This window comes from Megalopta genalis, chromosome 11 (genome assembly GCF_051020955.1).
Source record: "Megalopta genalis isolate 19385.01 chromosome 11, iyMegGena1_principal, whole genome shotgun sequence".
Classification (NCBI taxonomy): domain Eukaryota; kingdom Metazoa; phylum Arthropoda; class Insecta; order Hymenoptera; family Halictidae; genus Megalopta; species Megalopta genalis.
In genome coordinates, this window is record NC_135023.1 from 1,728,066 (window position 1) to 1,749,143 (window position 21,078).

General features: G+C 46.8%; 1 protein-coding gene across 1 annotated transcript; it reads right to left on the reverse strand.

Moving 5' to 3' along the window:
- Window positions 1-1,993: 1,993 nt before the first annotated feature.
- On the reverse strand, window positions 1,994-4,344 carry LOC143260257 (death-associated inhibitor of apoptosis 1-like). Its single transcript, XM_076525171.1, has 3 exons — window positions 2,715-4,344; window positions 2,294-2,646; window positions 1,994-2,217 (listed from the first exon to the last, which is right to left on the reverse strand). Exons 2-3 carry the CDS (start codon window positions 2,635-2,637, stop codon window positions 2,205-2,207), a joined length of 357 nt encoding a protein of 118 aa, XP_076381286.1. The 5' UTR covers window positions 2,638-2,646; window positions 2,715-4,344; the 3' UTR covers window positions 1,994-2,204.
- Between the last annotated feature and the right edge of the window lie 16,734 nt (window positions 4,345-21,078).

Below are 21,078 nucleotides of genomic sequence, written 5' to 3' on the forward strand. Positions count from 1 at the left end.
ACTGGTAAGAAACAGCTCTGTATACCGCTACAGACTGGTATAAACAGCTCTGTATACCGCTACAGACTGGTATAAACAGCTCTGTATACCGCTACAGACTGGTATAAACAGCTCTGTATACTGCTACAGACTGGTATAAACAGCTCTGTATACCGTTACGGACTGGTAAAAGACATTCCCTGACAAGATTAGGTATGGGTCTGATAAGGAAGAAGGGTCGACGAGCGGTTAAGGGGAAGAAGAAGAAGAAGAATTACAGTAGCTACAATATTGGAAGAATTCTACCAATTGCCAAACGGGGCATTGTCAGGCGGTACTGCTGCAGTGGCTAAAACGATAAACGAGGCGAAAGCTGCGAAGAAACAATTGGAAGAATTGGAACGACACAATCGTGCCATGGAGGGCCGTGGAGTGTATCTTGCACCATACAAGCGTGGGAAAGGAATAAAGAAAAAAAAAAGGAAGACGAAACGAAAAAAGTAGATAACTCAACGACGGATCTTGAATTGAAAATTGTCTGTAGAAAATTACCACATTTTCGCGGAGTTTTCATGCTTGATGCATTGCCCAATAAAATATGGATAAATGAACGAGGAATAGTCAATCTGGATAGCAGTCATGGTCCAGGAACACATTGGGTCGCATATATAAAGCAGAAGTCGCGAATCAGCTACTTCGATAGTTTTGGAAATCTTCAACCACCAATCGAATTAATTCGATACTTCGGACCGAACGTGGTAATCTCATACAATCGCAAGAATTATCAAAATTACAACGAAAGCGTATGTGGACAATTGTGTGTAAAATTTTTGCGAGAATCTCTGACATAGCATTTTTAATCATTCTACCGCCGCTGCAAGAATGTCCTACACATTCACGTTATCGGGAAGAAGTAGCGTCTTATCGTCCAAGTACTTCCCGCCTATAGATCTGAGCAATGCCAACTACGAACTGGGTCTGCTCGATTTGCAAACTTATTACACAATACCAAACATCAGTTCGAATATTGGAAACAATAAATTTTATTTCGACGACAAAGATGAAGAGATAAGCATCCCAGATGGTTCGTATGAACTGGAGGCGATCAACGCTTACTTGAGGCGCGAGATAAGCACGCGGTATCCTGCAGCCAAAGATAAGAATGATCCGGAATACCCGCTGATCTTGCGAGCGAACAACAATACTATGAAAAGCGAAATTAAAAGAGCATATAGGATAAATTTTACAAAGCCTAATAACGTGGGTCCTATTCTAGGATTCTCTATGAATCGTGTTTTATCGCCAAACACATGGCATATATCGGACACCCCCGTGAATATCATTAATACGAATATTATTCGAATAGAATGCAACGTAACCACCGGTTCGTACGATAACGGGAAACTGGTTCACACGATACACGAATTCGCGCCCAACGTGTCGCCAGGGTATAAAATATCGGAAACGCCGGCACGAGTCATTTACCTTCCGATCGTCACACGGTCAATGGATGATTTAACGATTCGCATTGTGGACCAGTCGGGACGTTTAATTGATTTTCGAAACAAAGAAATCACGATACGATTGCACGTTCGTCGAACCATCTCATAACCTCGGTAAAGAAACGTCATGCTAATTCACAATAATACGCCAAGCTTCAAAGACGGTGTATCGTTCCAAAATAATAATAATAACAACAATAATAATAAGGAGAAGAAGACGAGGAAATTAACTGCACGAAACGTTAAATATCTACAATCTTTGGGATTTGTCGTTAACAAGTAATCGCACGCACTCGCATCATGTCGTACGACATTTTGAACATCTCCGAAGCACCGACCTTCGACAATCGAATAACTAAGATCGAACTGCACACCTACAATCCGTACGCCAACACTACGTTTGGAAACAGCGATGAGATAAGAATACCCATTCAACATCAAGACTTGTACACTCTTCCGTGTAAAAGCTTCCTATACGTGGAGGGAAGACTCAGCCTACCGGGAGGATTGGCAAACGACACGGTAGCTCTAGACAACAATGCGGTGGCGTTTATGTTCGACGAAATACGTTACGAACTGAACGGAGTGGAAATCGATCGGTCCAGAAATCCCGGTACAACGACGACCTTGAAGAATTATGCGAGTCTGAACATTACGAAGAACAACGCGCTTGATGACAATCGCAAGCCTCCTCCCCTCTCCTCCTCCTCCTCCTCCTCCTCTTCAGGATGACGCTCTTAATTAAAAAAAAAATCATTATTAAAAAATAAATTTTAATTTCTTTTAAAATAACATTTGTTATACATACATACCTCTTCTCATCCATGGTATAATCGTAGATTCCGCACTCGTCCACACCGCTTCTTGATGGTGACATTGAAATGATTGTGGGATGAGCATCGATCGGCACGTTGCCGCAATTTTCCCCCAGTACATATGGACAATTCCTCGACCAGAAGTGATGCTCCGACATGGCCCTGTCGTTGTGTTGCCACCGATGCAATTCGATGTCGCATGCAAAACATGCGACAAAATCGTCCTGTCCCAGATAGTAAAATCCTGCGGCTGCAAGTTCCTCCGGTTGAATATATTCAATTGGCCAGAATTCGAAACTTCGAAGTCTATCCTCCTCGCGTCGATAATCAATCATCGTCATTATCTCTTTCTGCAAAGAAAAAGGTATCGTGGAAATGAAAAATAATAGTAACTAAAAAAAGGAAAAAAATACGTTACCTTCCATGAACTACTGACAAAAGACGCGCTCCTCACTGAGGGCACAGTGATACTGAACCGTTGATGACAAACGTAAGCCTCCTCCTCCTCCTCCTCCTCCTCTTCAAGAAGACGCTGTTAATTAAAAAATAATCGTTATTAAAAAAATTAATTTTAATTTTTTAAATAACAATTATTATACATACCTCTTCTCATCCATCGTATCAACACCGATCGGCACGTTGTTACAATTTTTTCTCCCGAGGACATCACCTCGACCAAAAAAAGATTCGCACAGACTTACGTCTTTCGCTCTATTTCTACAAAAAATGCACCATAAAAATAATTGTAAAAAGATAAAAAATAAAGAATAAAAAGAATTACCTTGTTGGTACCAATTGCGAAAGATTCGCACCTCGCTGAGGAGTGCACACAGGCTTACGTCTTTCGCTCTATTTCTACAAAAAATGCACCATAAAAATAATTGTAAAAAAATAAAAAATAAAAAATAAAAAAAATTACCTTGCTGGTACCAATTGTGAAAGATTTGCACCTCGCTGAGGAGTGCACACAGACTTACGTCTTTCGCTCTATTTCTACAAAAAATGCAGCATAAAAATAATTGTAAAAAAATAAAAAATAAAAAAATTACCTTGCTGGTACCAATTGCGAAAGACGCGCACCTCGGTGAGGGCACAGTGATACTGTACCCTCCGCTTTGATGTTGAACTAGGCGTCCAACAATGAAGCCTGCATGGTGGGTCCATTGGCCCATACTTCGGGTCCGCGGCTAAAATTTCGAATTTGGGGCAACTAAAAGATTCTAAATTAACATGTCGCACGCCAATTTGGCTTAACAAATCCCTCTCAATATGACCCCCCTTATACGCGATTACGGGATCCTTAAAGCCGCGAATAAAAAGTTTAACTAATGTCGAAATATCTATCTGATTATAATTCTTTTGCCCCGAAAAATTTTTGAAAGGAATCCCATGAATGAAATTCGTGACGTACCATGCAGACTTTCTATCAGCTTCACTTAAATCGCTGTATTGGACGCCTAGCTCGAATTCATATAGAGACGCGAAGCCTGTGCGCACATTTACGATGGCTAGTTCTTTACAAAGAAACTGCTTATTTACGTTAAATCCGTCCATATCTATAATAAAGTCTATTCGCGATATGATTGATTTTTTAATATAATTATTAAGTTTTCACTAGCACACTGTTTTTCACTGTCACTTTGTCTTTTACAACAACGATTTGATTTGCTCCGCATTAGGCTTCGTCTATTTATTAACATGCACACATGCACTTCTCTCACATCGTTATAATCCATCTCACTCTCTCTCTAAAACGATAAAGTAGAAAAATACATCTCTCCATCCATATCGTTGCAAGATAGAGAAACTGCTGCAAAAGAGAATGCGGTGCAAGAGAAAAAACCGAGATTAGAAAACCTTACTTTAATAAATCTCAACGAGACCGAAATCCTGATATCGCTTCGCAAGCGACTTCCCGGGTAAAGCATCCGCGAGTCTCTCCGGATACAAAACCACAAACTTCTTCGACGTTGCGAACGATTGCAACAATGACACGTTCAAATTCCATATCAATTCCCAACTCAGTAGCGAATAAAATGTTCGCTGCAGAGGGAAAAGCAAATATGCAAAAACAGTAAACGAGAGAGAGAAAAAAATATCTCCCTCTCTCTGTCCACATCGTTACTGCAAAGAAAAAACCGGGGATAAGGAGACTTCCAAAATCACTAATCATGGAAAGGATGTGACAACAAACCGTTGCAAGGTGGAAAAAATATCTCTCTCTGTCCGCATCATTTGCAAGAGAGAGAACAACCGCTGCATCCTCCCCTCTCTCTCTCTCTCTCGCTCGCTCGCTACAATATTATACCGAGATAAAAAAACCATACTTTAAGAAATCTAATAAACGAAACCAAAATCCCCGATATCGCTTCGCAAGATAAGCAACTTCCGGGTAAGGCGTCCGAGAACCTCTCCGGATGCAAAACCGCAAAACTCCTTATCGGTGACTTCCCCCCTCCACACGACGCGTGCCGCTCACGATGATGCTTCCTTCCCTTTACCCCCCCGGCTCAGCCTTCCCCTCACCCTTGATTGCAGAACGCAACCTATATACCTACTGACTTGAATTTTTTTTTAAATCGTAAAATTGTAACGAAGTTATTGTTTAGTATACAGGGTGTCCTAAAATTATTGTATTTCCGGGAAGTGAGTGGTTCATGAGGTCTTTTGAAGCAACCTTTTCATCAGCAAAAATGCGATCCGCGGCTTCTCATTTACAAGTTATTAACGAAAAACAGTAATCAATGAGAGGCCAAGATCAGCTGACACGAGGCGACCGAGCCAATAAACGGAATTGGTTTTCGCGCCCTTGTTAGCTGCCCCGCCTCGCGTTAGCCGAGCTAGCTTCTCATTGGTCAGCGTTTTTCGTTAATTACTCGTTAACGATGCCTCGGAGAACATTTTTGTAAAGGAAAAAGTTACTTCAAATGATCTCAGGAATCCCACATTTCCCGGAAATACCATAATTTTGAGACACTCTGTACTGGTCCCTCTATAATCTAGAAGCAAGTTCAAATCGTTCATTCTAGTTTTAAAAAAGATATTGTGTTCTAAAAAGTGTCCGAGTATTAATGAGAGTCACTGCATATCCTTGCAAGGTTACGAGCCCCAGCCGACCAGTGAGATAAACTGAGAGCGCGATCTATGTAGAATCCGGGATACATTCACAAAGCAAAAAAAAGCTAGTCAGATATTATACACTAAAGTCACAAACATTAACCAAACCTTTGGACAAAGAAATCAGGTTAATTGGCGTGAAGAACAGCAACAGAGTTTTCAAGATTTTCGAAACGAACTCTATGAAGCTGGAGTAGGAGCAGTATTAAGCCAAGGAGAAGTCGGTACAGAATTACTGATAGCTTATCTTCCACGTACTTTAAATTCGCCTAAGAATAATTATTCATCCACAGAAAAGGAGCGTCGAACATATCGTCGAAAACGTGGGAATTTAAGACAGCAGCAAATATTCTCAACAGGAATCACAACATCCTCTTCGCCGGTACCACACCAACTCATCCACAACCCGCATTCTTAATGAGCACCGAAGATCAAGATGAAAGTACCATAATCGCCGACCTAAGCAGCTTTTGCAAACGCAATAAAATAGATGAAACTGTGATAACAGCCAAGCCAAGAGTAAAAGAAACAATGATACAAACACCAGTCATCTACAATATCCCAGACGCCTCATCTACGCCATTTAATCTACCAATAATATATCACCTGCCAAGATCAGTGAACCAAGTATAACTTAGTCTATACCTGATTACGAATCTTCATCCCAGGAGAACAGCAGTTCAACTGATGGAGACGAACCAGATATTAGCCCAGTTTTGCCACAACCTACGAACACGGATAAAATTGTCACATCAGCAGAACAAATTCGATGAAAATTAACAGAAGCTCGCAGTAGATTAATCGCAGGTCACAAGGGTGTAACGGAAACCTTAGATCGATTAAAGGAAAAATATTACTGCTCTGAGATGAGAAAAGATTCACTAGTACATATACAATTGTATTTAACCAAAACTTGTAATATACTATCTTTCACCAGTTTACTTTGGTTGCAAAATTCAATTATTCCGTTTCCTGATTCGAAACACAGTATTTGGTGCATATTTTTATTTTTTAAATCCCTCTACTTTCGAACATTCAACATGGGCACACATTTTCAGGTACCCATTGTGTGCAAAATTCAAGGGCCCACTGTAATTATATGGAATTACAAGTTTTTAAAAGTACTCTTTCTAAATGTGAACTAGTTCAACCAGGTAATCAACATTTTAAACGAATGTCGAATTGGGTGACGGCATAAGACGATACTACGACGCTTGTCTGTTTTTGAAACGATAATGGGCTCGCAACATAAGAAGGAGGGCTACAAAGCGTTCAACAGTGCTAGAGAATACGTCGTGAAGATTTCTAAAATGTATTTAACACAAGAACAGTACCAGATAATATTCGCGCAGTGCAAGGGAAATGCAGTTGCTACTGTGAGAAGATTGCGGGAAGAATACCCAAATTTTCGTACGTCCACAGAATATACTGTACGTTTGTTAGCACGGCGTTTCTATTATTATTTACTTTTTTTATTTTTATTATTATTTACTGTACGTACGTTACCGCGGCATCACGGCATCAAACGATAAGGGGGCCGGGAGATCATTTTCTGCGCGGACCCTCCGATCAGAAAATCGAGCGCAAACCCTTATAGAGGAGGACGGCACCGAGAATGTACGAGGAATCAGCCTCCGCTTAGAACAAGTCACGATTAAAATAACCATGATTTTTATTTGCCTAACAAGAAATGTTCATGATCTTTAAATGTTTATGCATTTGCATATATTTTTTTTCTTTCTAGTGTTAGCAGTACTACCGTACATCGCATCCTAAAAGACAACTTGAAGCACCCGCATAAATTCAAACGGGTGCAGAAATTGCAAGATTCTGACTTCGATCAACTGATCCAATATTCAAGATGGCTGCTGGGAGAAGTAGCGCGGAATCCATCATTCTGCAAATTCATTTTATGGACAGATGAAGCACTGTTCACAAGAGAAGAGTGTTTTAATGCCCATAGTTTGCACTTGTGGAGCGACGAGAATCCGCGTGCGCTTCGGTCACACCATGCACAGGTTTAACCCGATTTAAATCCGACGGATTTTTATTTCTGGGGTTATTTGAAACTAATTTTAGCAATGAACATTTTCAAATTATTATTGCATCTTTTTATTGTTCTTTTAAATCAATATTGTCTACTTCCAGGATACAGTATACAAAAAAGCAATAGAAAGCATTGATGATATAATAAGCCGAATTCACGGCGCTGTTGCAAAGATAACAACAGAAATGTTGGATAAAATACAACGACAAATTGTAAGCCGTACCGAGTGGTGTTCGGAGGTCGGCATTTTGAACAATATTATCGATAGCATTAGTCGGTCCTTTTCAGGGCCACCAATTTTTAATGAAGGATTAAACGATTCAATAGAAAACACACCACCCCTCCATAGGCTACCTCAACGATTTAGGATCTTCGGTGTGTGGCGACGACGACAACGGGCACGGCGCCATATTAAATAAACAAGATATGCAGGGATGTAAACTGCGGCTAACCATCTTTCATCAACGGTACCCTGCGCTCTTAGAACGTAATTAACAGCCCTTCGAGGAAAATGGTATCGGGTGTCATTTTCTCGGACGGCCGAACGACGAAGGACAGGGGCCCACGGTCGAGGCTTGAATTTTTCGACAGTGAAACGTTGACTGCCGAACGAACGGGTCGAATAAACGATTATCTGCGAACGCGTCGTATAAACGATCAGCCGAGAAAGCGTCTTAGTCATCTTTCGTAATATCCACAAGTGTTTCGGATTATCAGTAATTAATGAAGTGATCAGTGTTTGGTGACAGTGCATTGAAAGATCAGCTTTACGTTGTACGAGATCAATGCCTTTCGACATCGTGAGACACAATTCCAGCCAACAGAAGCATCCTCAACTAAATGGATAAGTTTCTTATTGATAATATATTTCATATTTCTCTAATAAACAGCTTGATGGCGGATTCCAAAGTGTGTGTGTCGGTGGTGGCCGGGGAGCGCACTGGATGAAGACATAGTACTAAGGATGGGTACTATCACAAAAACTACAAAAATAAAAAAAGCATTCAATGTCGACGGGACGAGCTTCCAGCAGGAGTGAAGCCGTCGCCAGAGGCGCTGAGGCTACCGCAGCTACCCAAACCGTCAATCTGCGATTGACAAGCGGCCCGCGATCGTGTTGAACGTCGTCAACCCTCGTGTGGCTCTTGAGATGTGCGTGGCACACACGCGATAACCGAGACCACGGTTGAAGGTACGCCGAAAATCGGTAACGTGGTGGCCCCACCCGCGTCGAGGGACTCTTTCGGCCGCAAGGCCGGGAAGAAACCCAAGATGGAGGGCAAAGTCCCAGCAGGTGACGGCTGGAAAATCGTCACCAAAAAATCAAAGCGAGCGAAACCGGACGCACCCACCGGCAAAGCCCACGAAAACCAGGCCAGGAGGTCGAAGGGGGCGATCTCCGGGCGCAAGGGGTTGCCTCTCGATCTCATTCGAGACGAACCCTTTGGGAGGGTATCCGAGATGCGAACCTTCTCCATTCGACCCGTGTCGATCTCCGTCCAGATCGAACATCCTATCCGAGGTTGAGGCACTCAACGAGCTGGTCCTGGAGCTGGTCCAAAGGAACAGCTTCGTCGAAAGGCAGCTCGCCGCGGTCAGGGCGGACCTAAAAGCGCGTCCTGCCGTAGTGAGTGCAATGCGAGACCTGGGCCGTCCAAGGGAACTCTTCCGAAGACGGTTTGCAATGCAGTGCAGCCGACCTACGCCCAAGTGGCTAAGGTCGACTGCAAGAGAGCTTCTCCGGAAGCGGTAAGACCTCCACAACACGTGGTGCGCAACTCTCCGCCGGAGGACAAAGGGACAGAGTAGCGACGCAACTAAGCGGACTGTACTGTCCATCGTAAAACCAGCGAAGGAGGCCATCCGAGTCAAGTCAGTCCGACGCATCCACCCCAGTGGCATCACCGTCGAGAAGAAGGAAGACCTGAAGGCCTTCGTTGGGAATAAAAAGCTCAAGCATGCGGGGCTGTCCGCCACCCTACTCATCAAACGGGACCCGATGATCATAATCTACGACGTCCTGAAGAAGATGGGTAAGGAGGAAATTGCTTCCTGTCTATGGAAGCAAAATCTCTGCGAAATGACTCAAAAAGATGTGTCATCGGGGATAGAGTCAGCCACATGGCTGGCAAGACCCCGGAGACAGCTAACTGAGTTGTGGCCATCAATCCGCAGATCCGTCTGCGACTGAAACAGAGAGGTGGCCGGGTGTACCTCGGATGGAGTTCCTGCCGCGTGCAGGACAACGTCTCGGTACTACGGTGCTATCGGTATCAGCGCTTCGGGCAAGCAAGCGCTGCAAGTTCAAAGAGGACGTATGCGGTCACTGCTCCGAAAAGGGGCATATCTTTGCGCTTGTAACAAGAAGATCAAACCTCTGGTTTGCTCTAAGGACAGAGGGCGAGACTACAAGCACAAGTCCCGGGACCCGGCTTGCGCCTCCTATCAGGAAGCGCTAGCTCTGGAGATATCCCGAACAAAATACGAATAATTAGTACAAACCACCGACTACGTTCACGAGTCATTCGAATCATGCAGCATAATATGCAGCGGGCTCGAAACATGGCCGACGAGGTTCGGACTGAAATCCATAAGAGAGGGACGGATGTGTTGCTCGCACAAGAGTCATACAGCTGGCGGGATACAGTGCCCGGGCTAGGCTTGAGAACGAGGCTGATCACGGCAGGTAATCCGGTGATGGCTGCAATAGCGATCAGAAGCCCGGATCTAACCGTGGTTAAGGTGTCTAACTTTTGCGACACGCATATATCCTGTGCTAGCATTTCAGGCTCGTTTGGGAGTTTCTTTCTGATCAGCCAGTATTTCCAATGCTCTGAAGAAGTTGAATCCGGTCTGGCACGATTGGAGAGAGCTCTTAATGCACTGAGGCACAGCCGAGTCATTATCTCCGCCGACGTCAACACAAAAACAACCCTGTGGGGTAGCGCGAAGACGGACGCGAGAGGCCGTAAACTCGAAGAGTTTATCGTGAGCCATGGCTTGGTTGTCTTGAACGAGACTGGAAACGCTCAGCCGTTTTCCAGCCCTAGTGGACAGTCTTACATCGACGTCACACTAGCTACACTTGATGTATGCGACAAGGTGCGAGGTTGGAAAGTCCGCAAGGATCTGAAGACTAGTGATCACCAAGTGATAGTTTTCTTTGAAGATAGGCATTGACGAAACCGAGATACCGGCTCGAAAGCGCAAACAAGTCCGATAAGGCGCTGCTGTAATGCAAGAGGAATCTATCCCCAGTTCCACTGAATAGAGGGGAAGTCGAACATCTTGCACAGAAGATCAAAAGACGACCATCCAAGCGTGTAATTCCTCAATGCCAACCAAGCGATGGCACTCAAAATCCGTCCCATGTTGGACTGCAGACTTGACAAGACAGAAGAGGCGAGTCCGCAAACTTAGACGAGCCTCCCAGAATCTGGCATGTTCGGATAAGCAGAAGGTGGCCACGAGGACCGAGTATCTTAAACAGAGAAAGACCTACAAAGCCGCTATTAGAGCTACTAGAACCTTGCGTCGTTATGTATAAGATCACAAGGCAGAAGATGACCGTTGGCGCAGTCGTCTCTAACATTCGTACTGCCCTGGGTTTCACGACAGACTGGGACTCCACCACTAATTCCAGACGACTCGACCGAGAACGACTCTCTGAATCATGTGCGCGTCAGGAGGAAAGCTGCTTCCGCGCCGGTAAGAGAGAACGCAACTCCTTTCACTCACTCGATGCTTAGCGCGGCGGTCAACCCGACTGAAGAGCGGAAAGTATCTGAACCTTCACCGAATTGAGCCGGAGGTTTCAAAACGCTCGAGTCGAATGATCCACCATGAACTCCTCCGACTCTACAATGGATGCCTAGAACACGGAATCTTTCCTGCTAGATGGAAATTTAGGTCCATTATTACGATACTGAAAGGGCCTGGCAGACCTAGGACGGAGTCCTACAGGACAATCTGCTTACTCTCGGTAGTAGGTGTTGTAAATAATGGATATTACAATGTCACCCACAATCATGTTTTGAATCACGCGCCATATAACATGTATGCACCGTGAAGTAGGGCTCCTCTTGCTTCCGACGGAGCACTGCACAAAGACAGTGTAAGAGCAGTCGTGGTCATGGGAGCCAAAAATACCAACGACGATATATCGTTGCGCCTCCATTAGAGTCTTATTATACTCATCACAAAAGATCTGTGTTTAAGTATAACTTCATAAAATGTTAAAATGGTTCATATTCGATGCAACACAAGTGAAAAAATGTTTATTAGATCAACTTTTTGTTATATCTTATGTTGTTTCGTGCCGAGGGTTTGTATATGTCAAAGTGATAAGGTAGAAACGGGACACGGTATATCCCTCGGATATCCGTCGACACGAGATACTTTCTCTGGACCGTAGTCGCAATCTTTACGATGTTTATGATAGTTATCAGAGAACTCAAATGGCACCAGTGTATCGAAGCTGCGAGCCTAAAATCTTTTTCACTCTTTCTTGATCCGTCGAACGTGCAGTCAGTGTTCCAAAGCCGTCATCGTTTTCATAGAAACACAACTAGCAGTAGAAAATTGTGTCAGTTTTGTTGCTACCTTTTTGGAAAAATTATATCCTGTTACGAACATGGATGAGGCAGAATTAGTGCGAATTGTTAACGAGTTAGATATAGCTGAAGAAGGAGTTGACAGTGATGACGAATTATTCGCGCCAAGCCGTCGGTGTGATCGCATGCTATATAGCGATAGTGAATCCAGCGAAGAAGAATTGGAAGATGAGGATGACGAGAGTGGTAGTGTGGAATCTTTCACCAATTTCAGGGAAGTAAATGTGGAAAACGATAGCCAATATAACCCGCGCCCGTTATTTTCGGAAATACCCGGCCCTAAACATTTGCCACCGAACATATCCAAACCAATAGAATATTTCGATTTATTTTTTTACGTACCAATTTCTAAGCATGTTGAGATTCGAAACAAATCGGTACGCAGAACAGTTTTTCGAGAATGCTGGACCAGCAAATATATCTACAACATTGAACTGGAAGAAAACGACAATCAAAGAGTTGAAAGCATTCATAGCCGTTTTGCTCGAAATGAATCAGGAAACGGAAGTTCAAAAACCAGAACTCGTCTGCGACTATAACAAATATATGGGAGGCATTGATGTCTCAGATATGATGGTCTACTCATATTTGGACGAAAGGAGAACGGTGAAATATTGGAAGAAAGTGGTATTTTCCATTTTCTCTCGCATGGTCTTGAATGCATACATATTATACAAACACAATCCAGAAGGAAAGGTTATGACTCGACTCGAATTTATAACCAGTATCATTCAGTCGATCACAGAAGAATGGATGGCTGAAAAAAATATGGATCCAGGAAGTTCATTGGGTCACACATCGAGAGATTCCACAGTCCCAGGTATCCGTAAACTTCCTGGAAGGAGGGAAAAGGTTTGCGTTGTGTGTAGTAGGGTGGATGGAGGGCCTGTGCGAAGATCGCGCACAATTTGCAATCATTGCAATAAAGGGGTGCATGGTGTATGCATAAGTAAGCATCAATGCGGATAAATGGCTTATGTAAGTAAAAATACGGAAACATTACACATTTTTAGTGGACAGAGAACTAACTATAAATATTTATAATAACATTTATATTTTTTTAGTGACGTATTACCAGCTGCACGATCCTCTTGGGTATTACATTTGTCTGACGCTTGCTGTGCATCATATTCGATGATAACGAGGATAACGTGTTGCGTTATCCTTTCGTTTTGATATCCGACACCAGCTATTTCATTGCAAATGATTGCAAAATGCAATGTCTATACACCATACTACCATATATATATATATATATATATATATATATATATATATATATATATATATATAAAGCGATGACCAAACGATGATTTTTTCTATATGCAATTACGTTTTGAAAAAGAGAAATTGCTTTGAACAATTTTCATTATGTCTTATACTTATGTTATTCTTATGATTTTTTTTTTTTTTTTTTTTTTTTAACAAATATCGAAACTTCATTGGTATTGATTTATTCTCCACTCCTTTCGCAATACGCTGCTTTTTGAATTTTTTAAATATCACGCCTACTTTGGTTTTTACGAGCATTTTCGCAAACCTCTACAAATTCGCCGATTCGGCCCGGTATTCTTCGCCTAGGTACGCTTCTTTCGCTCGGTGCTAAAAGGGTTAAGCAACTAGAAATGTCCACGAAGAGACAACCTAATTGTATTCATCATATCTTATTAAATAATTATCAAAACAGATACCACGAGCCTCGATTCATTATAACAGTAGGTAAAGTCTTGGAGAAGCTGATCGTGATGCGATTAACTAACTTGTTCTGGCACCCAGACTACGCCTCCGATCAGCAATACGGATTCAGGCCGCAGCGATCCATGACTGATGCCGTGGTAAAGCTGAGGGAGCTTGTGTCCAGTCGTGAAGAAAAGTATGGCATGGGTCTGCTCTTCGACTTCGCTGAAGCCTTTGACAATGTCTGGTGGTCGAGCATACTCAACGCGTTGAGTAAGCGAGGCTGTCCAAAGAAACTGTTTCGTCGAATGATCGACTACTTCGACGGCTGCGTGGTGACTATGGTGTTTGATCGCGGTGCAATGAGGAGAAAGTCAACAAAGGTTGTCCACAGGGATCGATTCTCGGTGCGAGCTATGGGAACTGAATCTTCGATAAGGTTTTGCATCTCCTATCGAACACCGGACTTGCTTGCGGGCTCGTAGCCTATGCAGACGATCTGCACGTCCTGGTCTACGCGAATAACAGCGCAGATCTAGAAAGCATTCTCCAATTGGTGGCGGACATCATTTCTCGCTGGTGCGACCAGCAAAAATTGTCAATGTCTGCAGCCTAAACCGAGGTGGTGTTCTTGAAAGGATAGTTCAATAGAGAAACGCCGCCTTTTGTAAAAGTAGGTGATCGGAGTATCGCCAAGAAAGATTCCGTTAGGTATCATAATGTGTACTTCGATTACGGACTGGAAATTCATTCCCATGTTGAGTACTTGAGTGCTAAGTCTGTGCGAACGCTGAATACGCTAGCAAAGATTGCCAAGTCGAACTGGGGATTGAGACATCGGGCCATGCGTACTATATATATGTACCGCAGACTGTCACAAAAAAAAAAAAAAAAAGGATGGTTGTAGGCTTAACATTTCCATATTGGCCAGGGTCATGAGAGTGACGAAAGAGAAAACAGGTGACGTGGTGACTATCGTCAATACAGCCAAAGCCTTTGATACCGTCCCCCATTCAGCTAAGGAGAATAGGCTGGTGCTTAAGGGTATTCCGGCAATCATCAGAAAGTATATTAGGGACATGTACGATGACTGGTCCTGAACAGAGGGGTCAAGCAGACTTTTAGCATCATAGCCGACTCACATAATGAAGACCATAGACGAGACAACGGAGGGCGTTATGATGGGTGACGAAAATATTTCTACCTTGGCCTTTGCTGACGATTCGGTGCAGGTGGCCGAAGAAATCGAGGTAGTAAGAAAAAAAAAAAAAAAAGAAAATACAGAATAAATAACTCCATAGCTACCAATGCGCAAATCAGTTGGAGGTATCAAGTGCAGCCACTAACATTAAGAGAATGGGACTTGAGTCCCATCAAAAAGTAAATTAATTCCCGCGGAAGACGGCGACTCCATCTGATAAGCACAGGTTTAGCCAAATGCGTCGTCATCGCATTAGTGTGGCGCATAAATGAATTAACGAGATTCCATCTGTCCCTATCTACTGACTGCCGCCAGGTGTCGCATGGAGAGGACGTGCTGTCACATCGCTCCGTCGTTCCACAAAGATTCCTGTAGCAGAACTTGAGAGAAAATTCCGAGAGGGTGTTCAAAGGGAAGAGGAGGCCAAGACGATCCGCTGGATATACAAATTGTGCAGTTCTGGTGTCAATTGTGCGGAAAAACAGTGCCGGAAAAATTCACGCCACGTGCTCGGCACGCCGGACTTTGGGACCGGATTCCTCCGGGAATATCGATCCCACGAACAAACTGTTTACGTGGAAACTATTTATTTGTGAAGACGTTTAATTTGAGACCTAAATTGTGACAATCGTGTAAAAACTGTGGAAGTTAAAAAATAGAAAAATAGATCGAAAACCCACCTCGAGCTTCGAGACGCCACCGTCGGCGTGGGTAGCGCTGCGGTAGCGGCGTCGCGCGCGCTGATTGGCCGCCGCCGAGTAGAGAGGAAACTCTCTACTGAAAAAAGGGACCACTGCTGCCAGCTTCAAAAATTTTTCGAAGGTTGGCAGCAATAACCTCCGGGGGCCAAGATTGAAGCTCGAGTTTCCGCCATAGACTTGCAAAGACCGCAGTGCGCGAAATTTGAAAGTGATCAAGAAGAAAAGGACGGACATTAAACGGTTGCTTGAACAATTGTTTAAACAAATTGTTTAAACAATTTTAAGCAATTGTTTATAAAATTTCAGGACTTTTAATAAATTAAAATTTTTTTTTTTTTTTTTTTTTTTTTTTTTTTTTTTTTTTTTTTGGGCTAACTTCCGTTATAGTTTCCAGCCTTCGGTGACATCAGAGCAGCCCCACGATGGAGGTCGCCTCCTCAGGGACTGACTCCCGCCGTCGCCAGAAGAGGCTGCTAACTACGGACTCCGAAACAGAGGCGGCAAATTCGGACGCGCCCCTCTGCTTCCGGAAGCCTGCGGAGGTCCTGAAAAAGAAGAAGAAGAAGAAAAAGGACAGACAGGCAACACAGGCGACACCAACAGCAGAGACGACGCAGGAGACCACAGAGGAACCGAGCCGGGTCAACTCGGAGGGCGAGGACACGACCGTGGCAGCCCTCAGGGACAGCGCTGCAAAGATTTTCAGGCAGCTCACCAGCGAAATAACGCTGCCCAGCAACGACATCCCGTCCACTGTGGTGCACTCCCTGTGCGCACAGGCCGCGAAATTCAACGACCTGCTTATCAAAGCCCTCGTTTTCAGCAGCAGGCTGGAGGGACGTCTTGAGGCAGCCCAGGCCGAGTCCAAGGAGTGCAAGCGTTCCTGCCAGGCGCTCCAGGACAAAGCCGTCGCCGTCGCCGCCGCCGCAGCCGTCACTGCCAAAAAGCCGACCACATATGCTGAACGCGTCGGCGTCAGGTCCGCTACGGCAGCCAGGTCGACGCAGAAGCAGGACCCTCCCAATGTGGTCATCATCACGCCGGCTGACACCAGCAAGTACGAGGACAGCTCGAAGACAAAGGAGGCGGTCTTCGAGCTGGTCTCGCCAAGAGCGGACGGCCTGCAAATCAAGGGCGTCCGCAGGGTGCAGGGTTCAGGCATCGCGCTGGTCACGTCGAAGAACACCGACGTGGCAACCTTAATGGCGCACCAAAAACTAAAAGCTGCCGGTTTTATCGTAGGAGCTCCGGCCAAGCGGAACCCGCGGATCATCGTCTTCGATGTCCCGCGGACCCAGGAGGACCCCAAGGAGACGACCGCAGCGATCCTGCAGCAGAACCTCAGCAAAGAGGAAGCGGCCGGCCTCTCCAAGGAGATTAACCTAGTGTACAGGAGCGGTGATAAAACCAGGGACCGCTGCAACCTGATATTCGAGGTCAGCAAGCGTGCCCGGGACCTCCTGGTCTCCAAGGAGAGGCTGTACGTGGGCTGGAACTGCTGCAGGGTCCGGGACCACGTCAGCGTGACCAGGTGCTATAAGTGCCAGGGATTCGGCCATCCCGCCAAGTTCTGCAAGGCCGAGAAGGAGACCTGCGGCCACTGCGCGGAGGCGGGGCACGGGATCAAGACCTGCCCGAAGAAAGAAAAGCCGGCCACCTGCATAAACTGCATGAGGGGTAAGAAACCCTCCTCCCACTGCGTGACGAGCAAGGACTGCCCCGCGTATATAGCTGCCATAAATCAGTCGCTCTCCCGAACTGATTATGGTTGTTAGGCCCCCACCCAAAAATATCCCCGAAATTAGGATACTGCAGCTGAACATGAGACGTTCAGCTGCGGTCACCGGAGAGGTACGCGAGCTCATTGCCCAGAAGCGGCTAGACGTCCTGCTATTGCAGGAGGCATACGTCAGCCAGCTGGGCACGCGACATAGGATTAGTGGTTTAGGGTCCGGAGTGAGGTTGGCGGCAGCCGAACCACAACCCCCGTGGGCGGCTGTTGCCGTCTGCAACCCCAACTTCGACATGATCTTCGTCTCGCAGCTCAGCAACTCCCACTGCGCCTGTGCGGAAGTGCTAGCACCCGGCTTTTCCTTTTACGCGGTGTCGTGCTATTTCCAGCACCGCGACGAAATAGAAAAGCACCTCAGCCACCTTGAGAAGGTGTTCTGCGCACTGAGGGGGGAGAGACTTTTAGTTTCTACAGACGCTAACGCGCAATCCTCGCTCTGGAGCCCCCGGGGCACAGACGAGAAAGGAGCTCAATTCGAGACTCTGATTGCCGCGTTTAGCATGGACGTTGTGAACGACGCAGCTCAACCACCTACCTTCTGGACGCCAACCGGGTCGTCATACATCGACGTAACCCTGGCGTCGCCTTCCATGTCTCCGTTCATCAGGAGCTGGAACGTAAGGTGTGCGTGGACGACCAGCGACCACAACGCCGTTGACATTAGGTTGCGGGCACCCAGAGCCGCGACGGGGAATCGCGGAGTCGCGAACTCTCGGTTCGACACTCGTCGAGCCGACTGGGAGCGATTCTCCGAGACCCTGTCCGATCTTTCACGATCGAGGCTCGAAGTCCTGAGCCTGGAGTCAGCGGAGGAAACTATAGGAATGGCAGAAACGCTCACAGACATCATCAAGGATGCCTGCACCGCGTCGATGCCGAGAAAGCGTAGATTTAGAAAGTCCAATCCGTGGTGGACGAAAGAGCTGACGGGCATGAAGAAGGCTGTCTACCGAAAGAGGCGTGCCTTCCAGAAGGAAAGAAATGAGTCCTCACGCCTCCTAAAACTGCTGGAGTACCGCACTTCGTTGCGGAACTACAGCAGAGAGGTGAAGAGGGCGAAATTCGAGAGTTGGCGAAACTTTGTGTCGTCGCACGGGAACACGGAGCCTTGGGGCATCGTGTACAAGCTGCAAGCGAACAAGTTCCGTGTCGAGAGGGTGCTCAGCACCCTCCGGCGAGCTAACGACAACACTATGAGCGCGGTAGAAACAGCCAACACCCTTCTGGAAGCACACGTCCCGGACGACCGGACAGAAGACGACACGCCCGCGCAGCAAGTAGTTAGGGAGAACGTGCGAATCGCGCCAAACACCGCGGACGCCTCTCCGTTTTCACCGGACGAGGTCGCGGATGCGATTCGCACGTTTGGAAACGACAAGGCACCAGGGCCGGACCTCATCGAGGTCCGAGCGCTGAAGGCCGCCGCGAAAATAGTGTTAGGACAATTAGTTCGCCTCTTCAACGGGTGCCTTCGTTGGGGCGTCTTTCCCCCCACCTGGAAGGAGGGCTCCCTCAGAGTGCTCCTGAAGGGAGAGGGCAAGGACGTGAAGGACCCGAAGTCCTACCGACCGATCTGTCTCCTCTCCGTCGTAGGGAAAACCTTCGAGAAGCTCCTTAAGAGCCGACTCGAACAGACGGCGATGGCAACGGGACGCATCTCCAGCAGACAGTACGGCTTCATGCGCGGAAAGTCGACTGAAGATGCAATTGTCGAGCTGCGCCGCATGGTTGATGCCATGGAGCATCGGCATGTGATAGCGCTGCTATTCGACATTTCCGGAGCCTTCGATAACGTCTGGTGGCCCTTAGTTTTGAAGAGTCTTAGGGATCGAGGCTGCCCGCGCAACGTCTTCGAAGTGGTCTCCAACTACTTCGAGGACCGCAAAGTCAGTATCACCGTCGGAACGGAAAGAGTCTCCAAGCGCGCGACGAGGGGGTGCCCACAAGGCTCCGTCCTCGGTCCGGCGTGTTGGAACCTGATGTTCGACGATCTCCTGAGGTCTCTCGAGGCCTCAGTTGAGAATAGATTCGTCGCCTACGCGGACGACCTCATCGTCCTCGTGGGCGGAAACTGCCGTAGAGACCTAGAGATCGAGGGTCAACGAGTTGTTGACCTGATCCTAAGTTGGTGCAGATCAGCAAAATTAGAGATCTCCGAGAAGAAATCCGAGGCAATTGTCCTACGCAGCGGATATATTCAGAGAGACAAAATAGGCCGACGGGGAGGATCGCGCCCAGACCGTAAACGCACGGCAGTCCGCGCTTCAAAATTAGACCTAGTTAGAAGGCCACCGACCATTCGGATCGGAAGTAAGCCCTTAAGTTTCAAACCCTTCGTCAAGTACCTCGGCGTTCACTTTGATAGGGGCATGGGTGTTCGAACCCACTGCAACTACATAAGTGACAAGGTCGGCTCGCTCTTCGCGAAGCTGGGTAGACTGGCGAGGCGTGAATGGGGGCTCCGCTTCGGAGCGCTCTCCGCCGTGTACCGCGGGGTTTTTATCCCGGTGGCAACGTACGCTGCTGCCGGGTGGGCCGACCGGTGCACGGAGGGGGAGCTCAAAGTGCTGAGAGCCGCACAGCGCCGCGCTCTCATCGCGATGACCGGCGCATATCGCCGGTCATCGTGGGACAGCGTGTGCGTGGTGGCCGGTGCTGTACCCATTGACGTTAAGCTCAGGCAAACCAAAGCCTTGTACGAGACGCGTAAAGGTAAAGACGCCAGATTAGGTAGCATCGTCGTTCCGGCGGGGGCCGACGATGCAAAACATAGGCTAGCGGTCGAGGCGTACAAGGTGTGGCAATCCATGTGGAATTCTTCCCACAAGGGCCGCACCACCTACGCCTTCTTCAAAAGCATAGAGGAGAGAGTGGCGGCCAAGTGGACGAAACCGAACCACTACACCACGCAAGTCCTCACCGGCCACGGACACTTCCGATCGCGCCTACACGCGTACGGAGTTTCCGACGGTGAGGAGTGCGTGTGTGGTCACGGATCGGACACGGTCGATCACTTCCTCCTCGACTGCCCCAATTTCGAACCGCAGAGAGAAGCCCTCCGCGATGTAGTCCCAACCGGAGACTGGAAATGGCCGGAAGCGGCACAACACTTCGTGTCGTCTCCAGAGGCATTCCAGGTTTTCTCCGACTTCTGTAGGGAAGCCCTTTGGCTAAAGGGCTTCACATAGGTACCTCCAAACACCTGCACCTCCCAGGACCCAGAAGGGGACGATTCACGTCCCCACCAATTAATTACCCCAAACCCCTACCCATCCCTCCCAACTCCCATCCTTTCTCCTAGGTCTTCGCTTAATGGACGCGAGGCGTCGCGTCACGAGTTCGCCTCCCCGTGGTTCCCCGTGGGCGCTAGCGAAAGGAGGTAAAACCATAATTTCGCTAGCGGCTAAAGAACTCGTCCATTGCAAACGTCTCAATGGCACGTGCGGATTTTTCCTTGGCCTGTCTCCATGACAGTGGTTGGACTGGGGGTAGATGGTAATTTGGCTGTGTATGCCCGCAAGGGCGAGGAAACATATCCGTGTCGCCTTCGCGGCGACCGGATTCACACTAGATGTCCCTATCTACTGGCGGTGGCGGTCTGTGGCCACCCAGGGCGGGAGATAACCCCCGAACT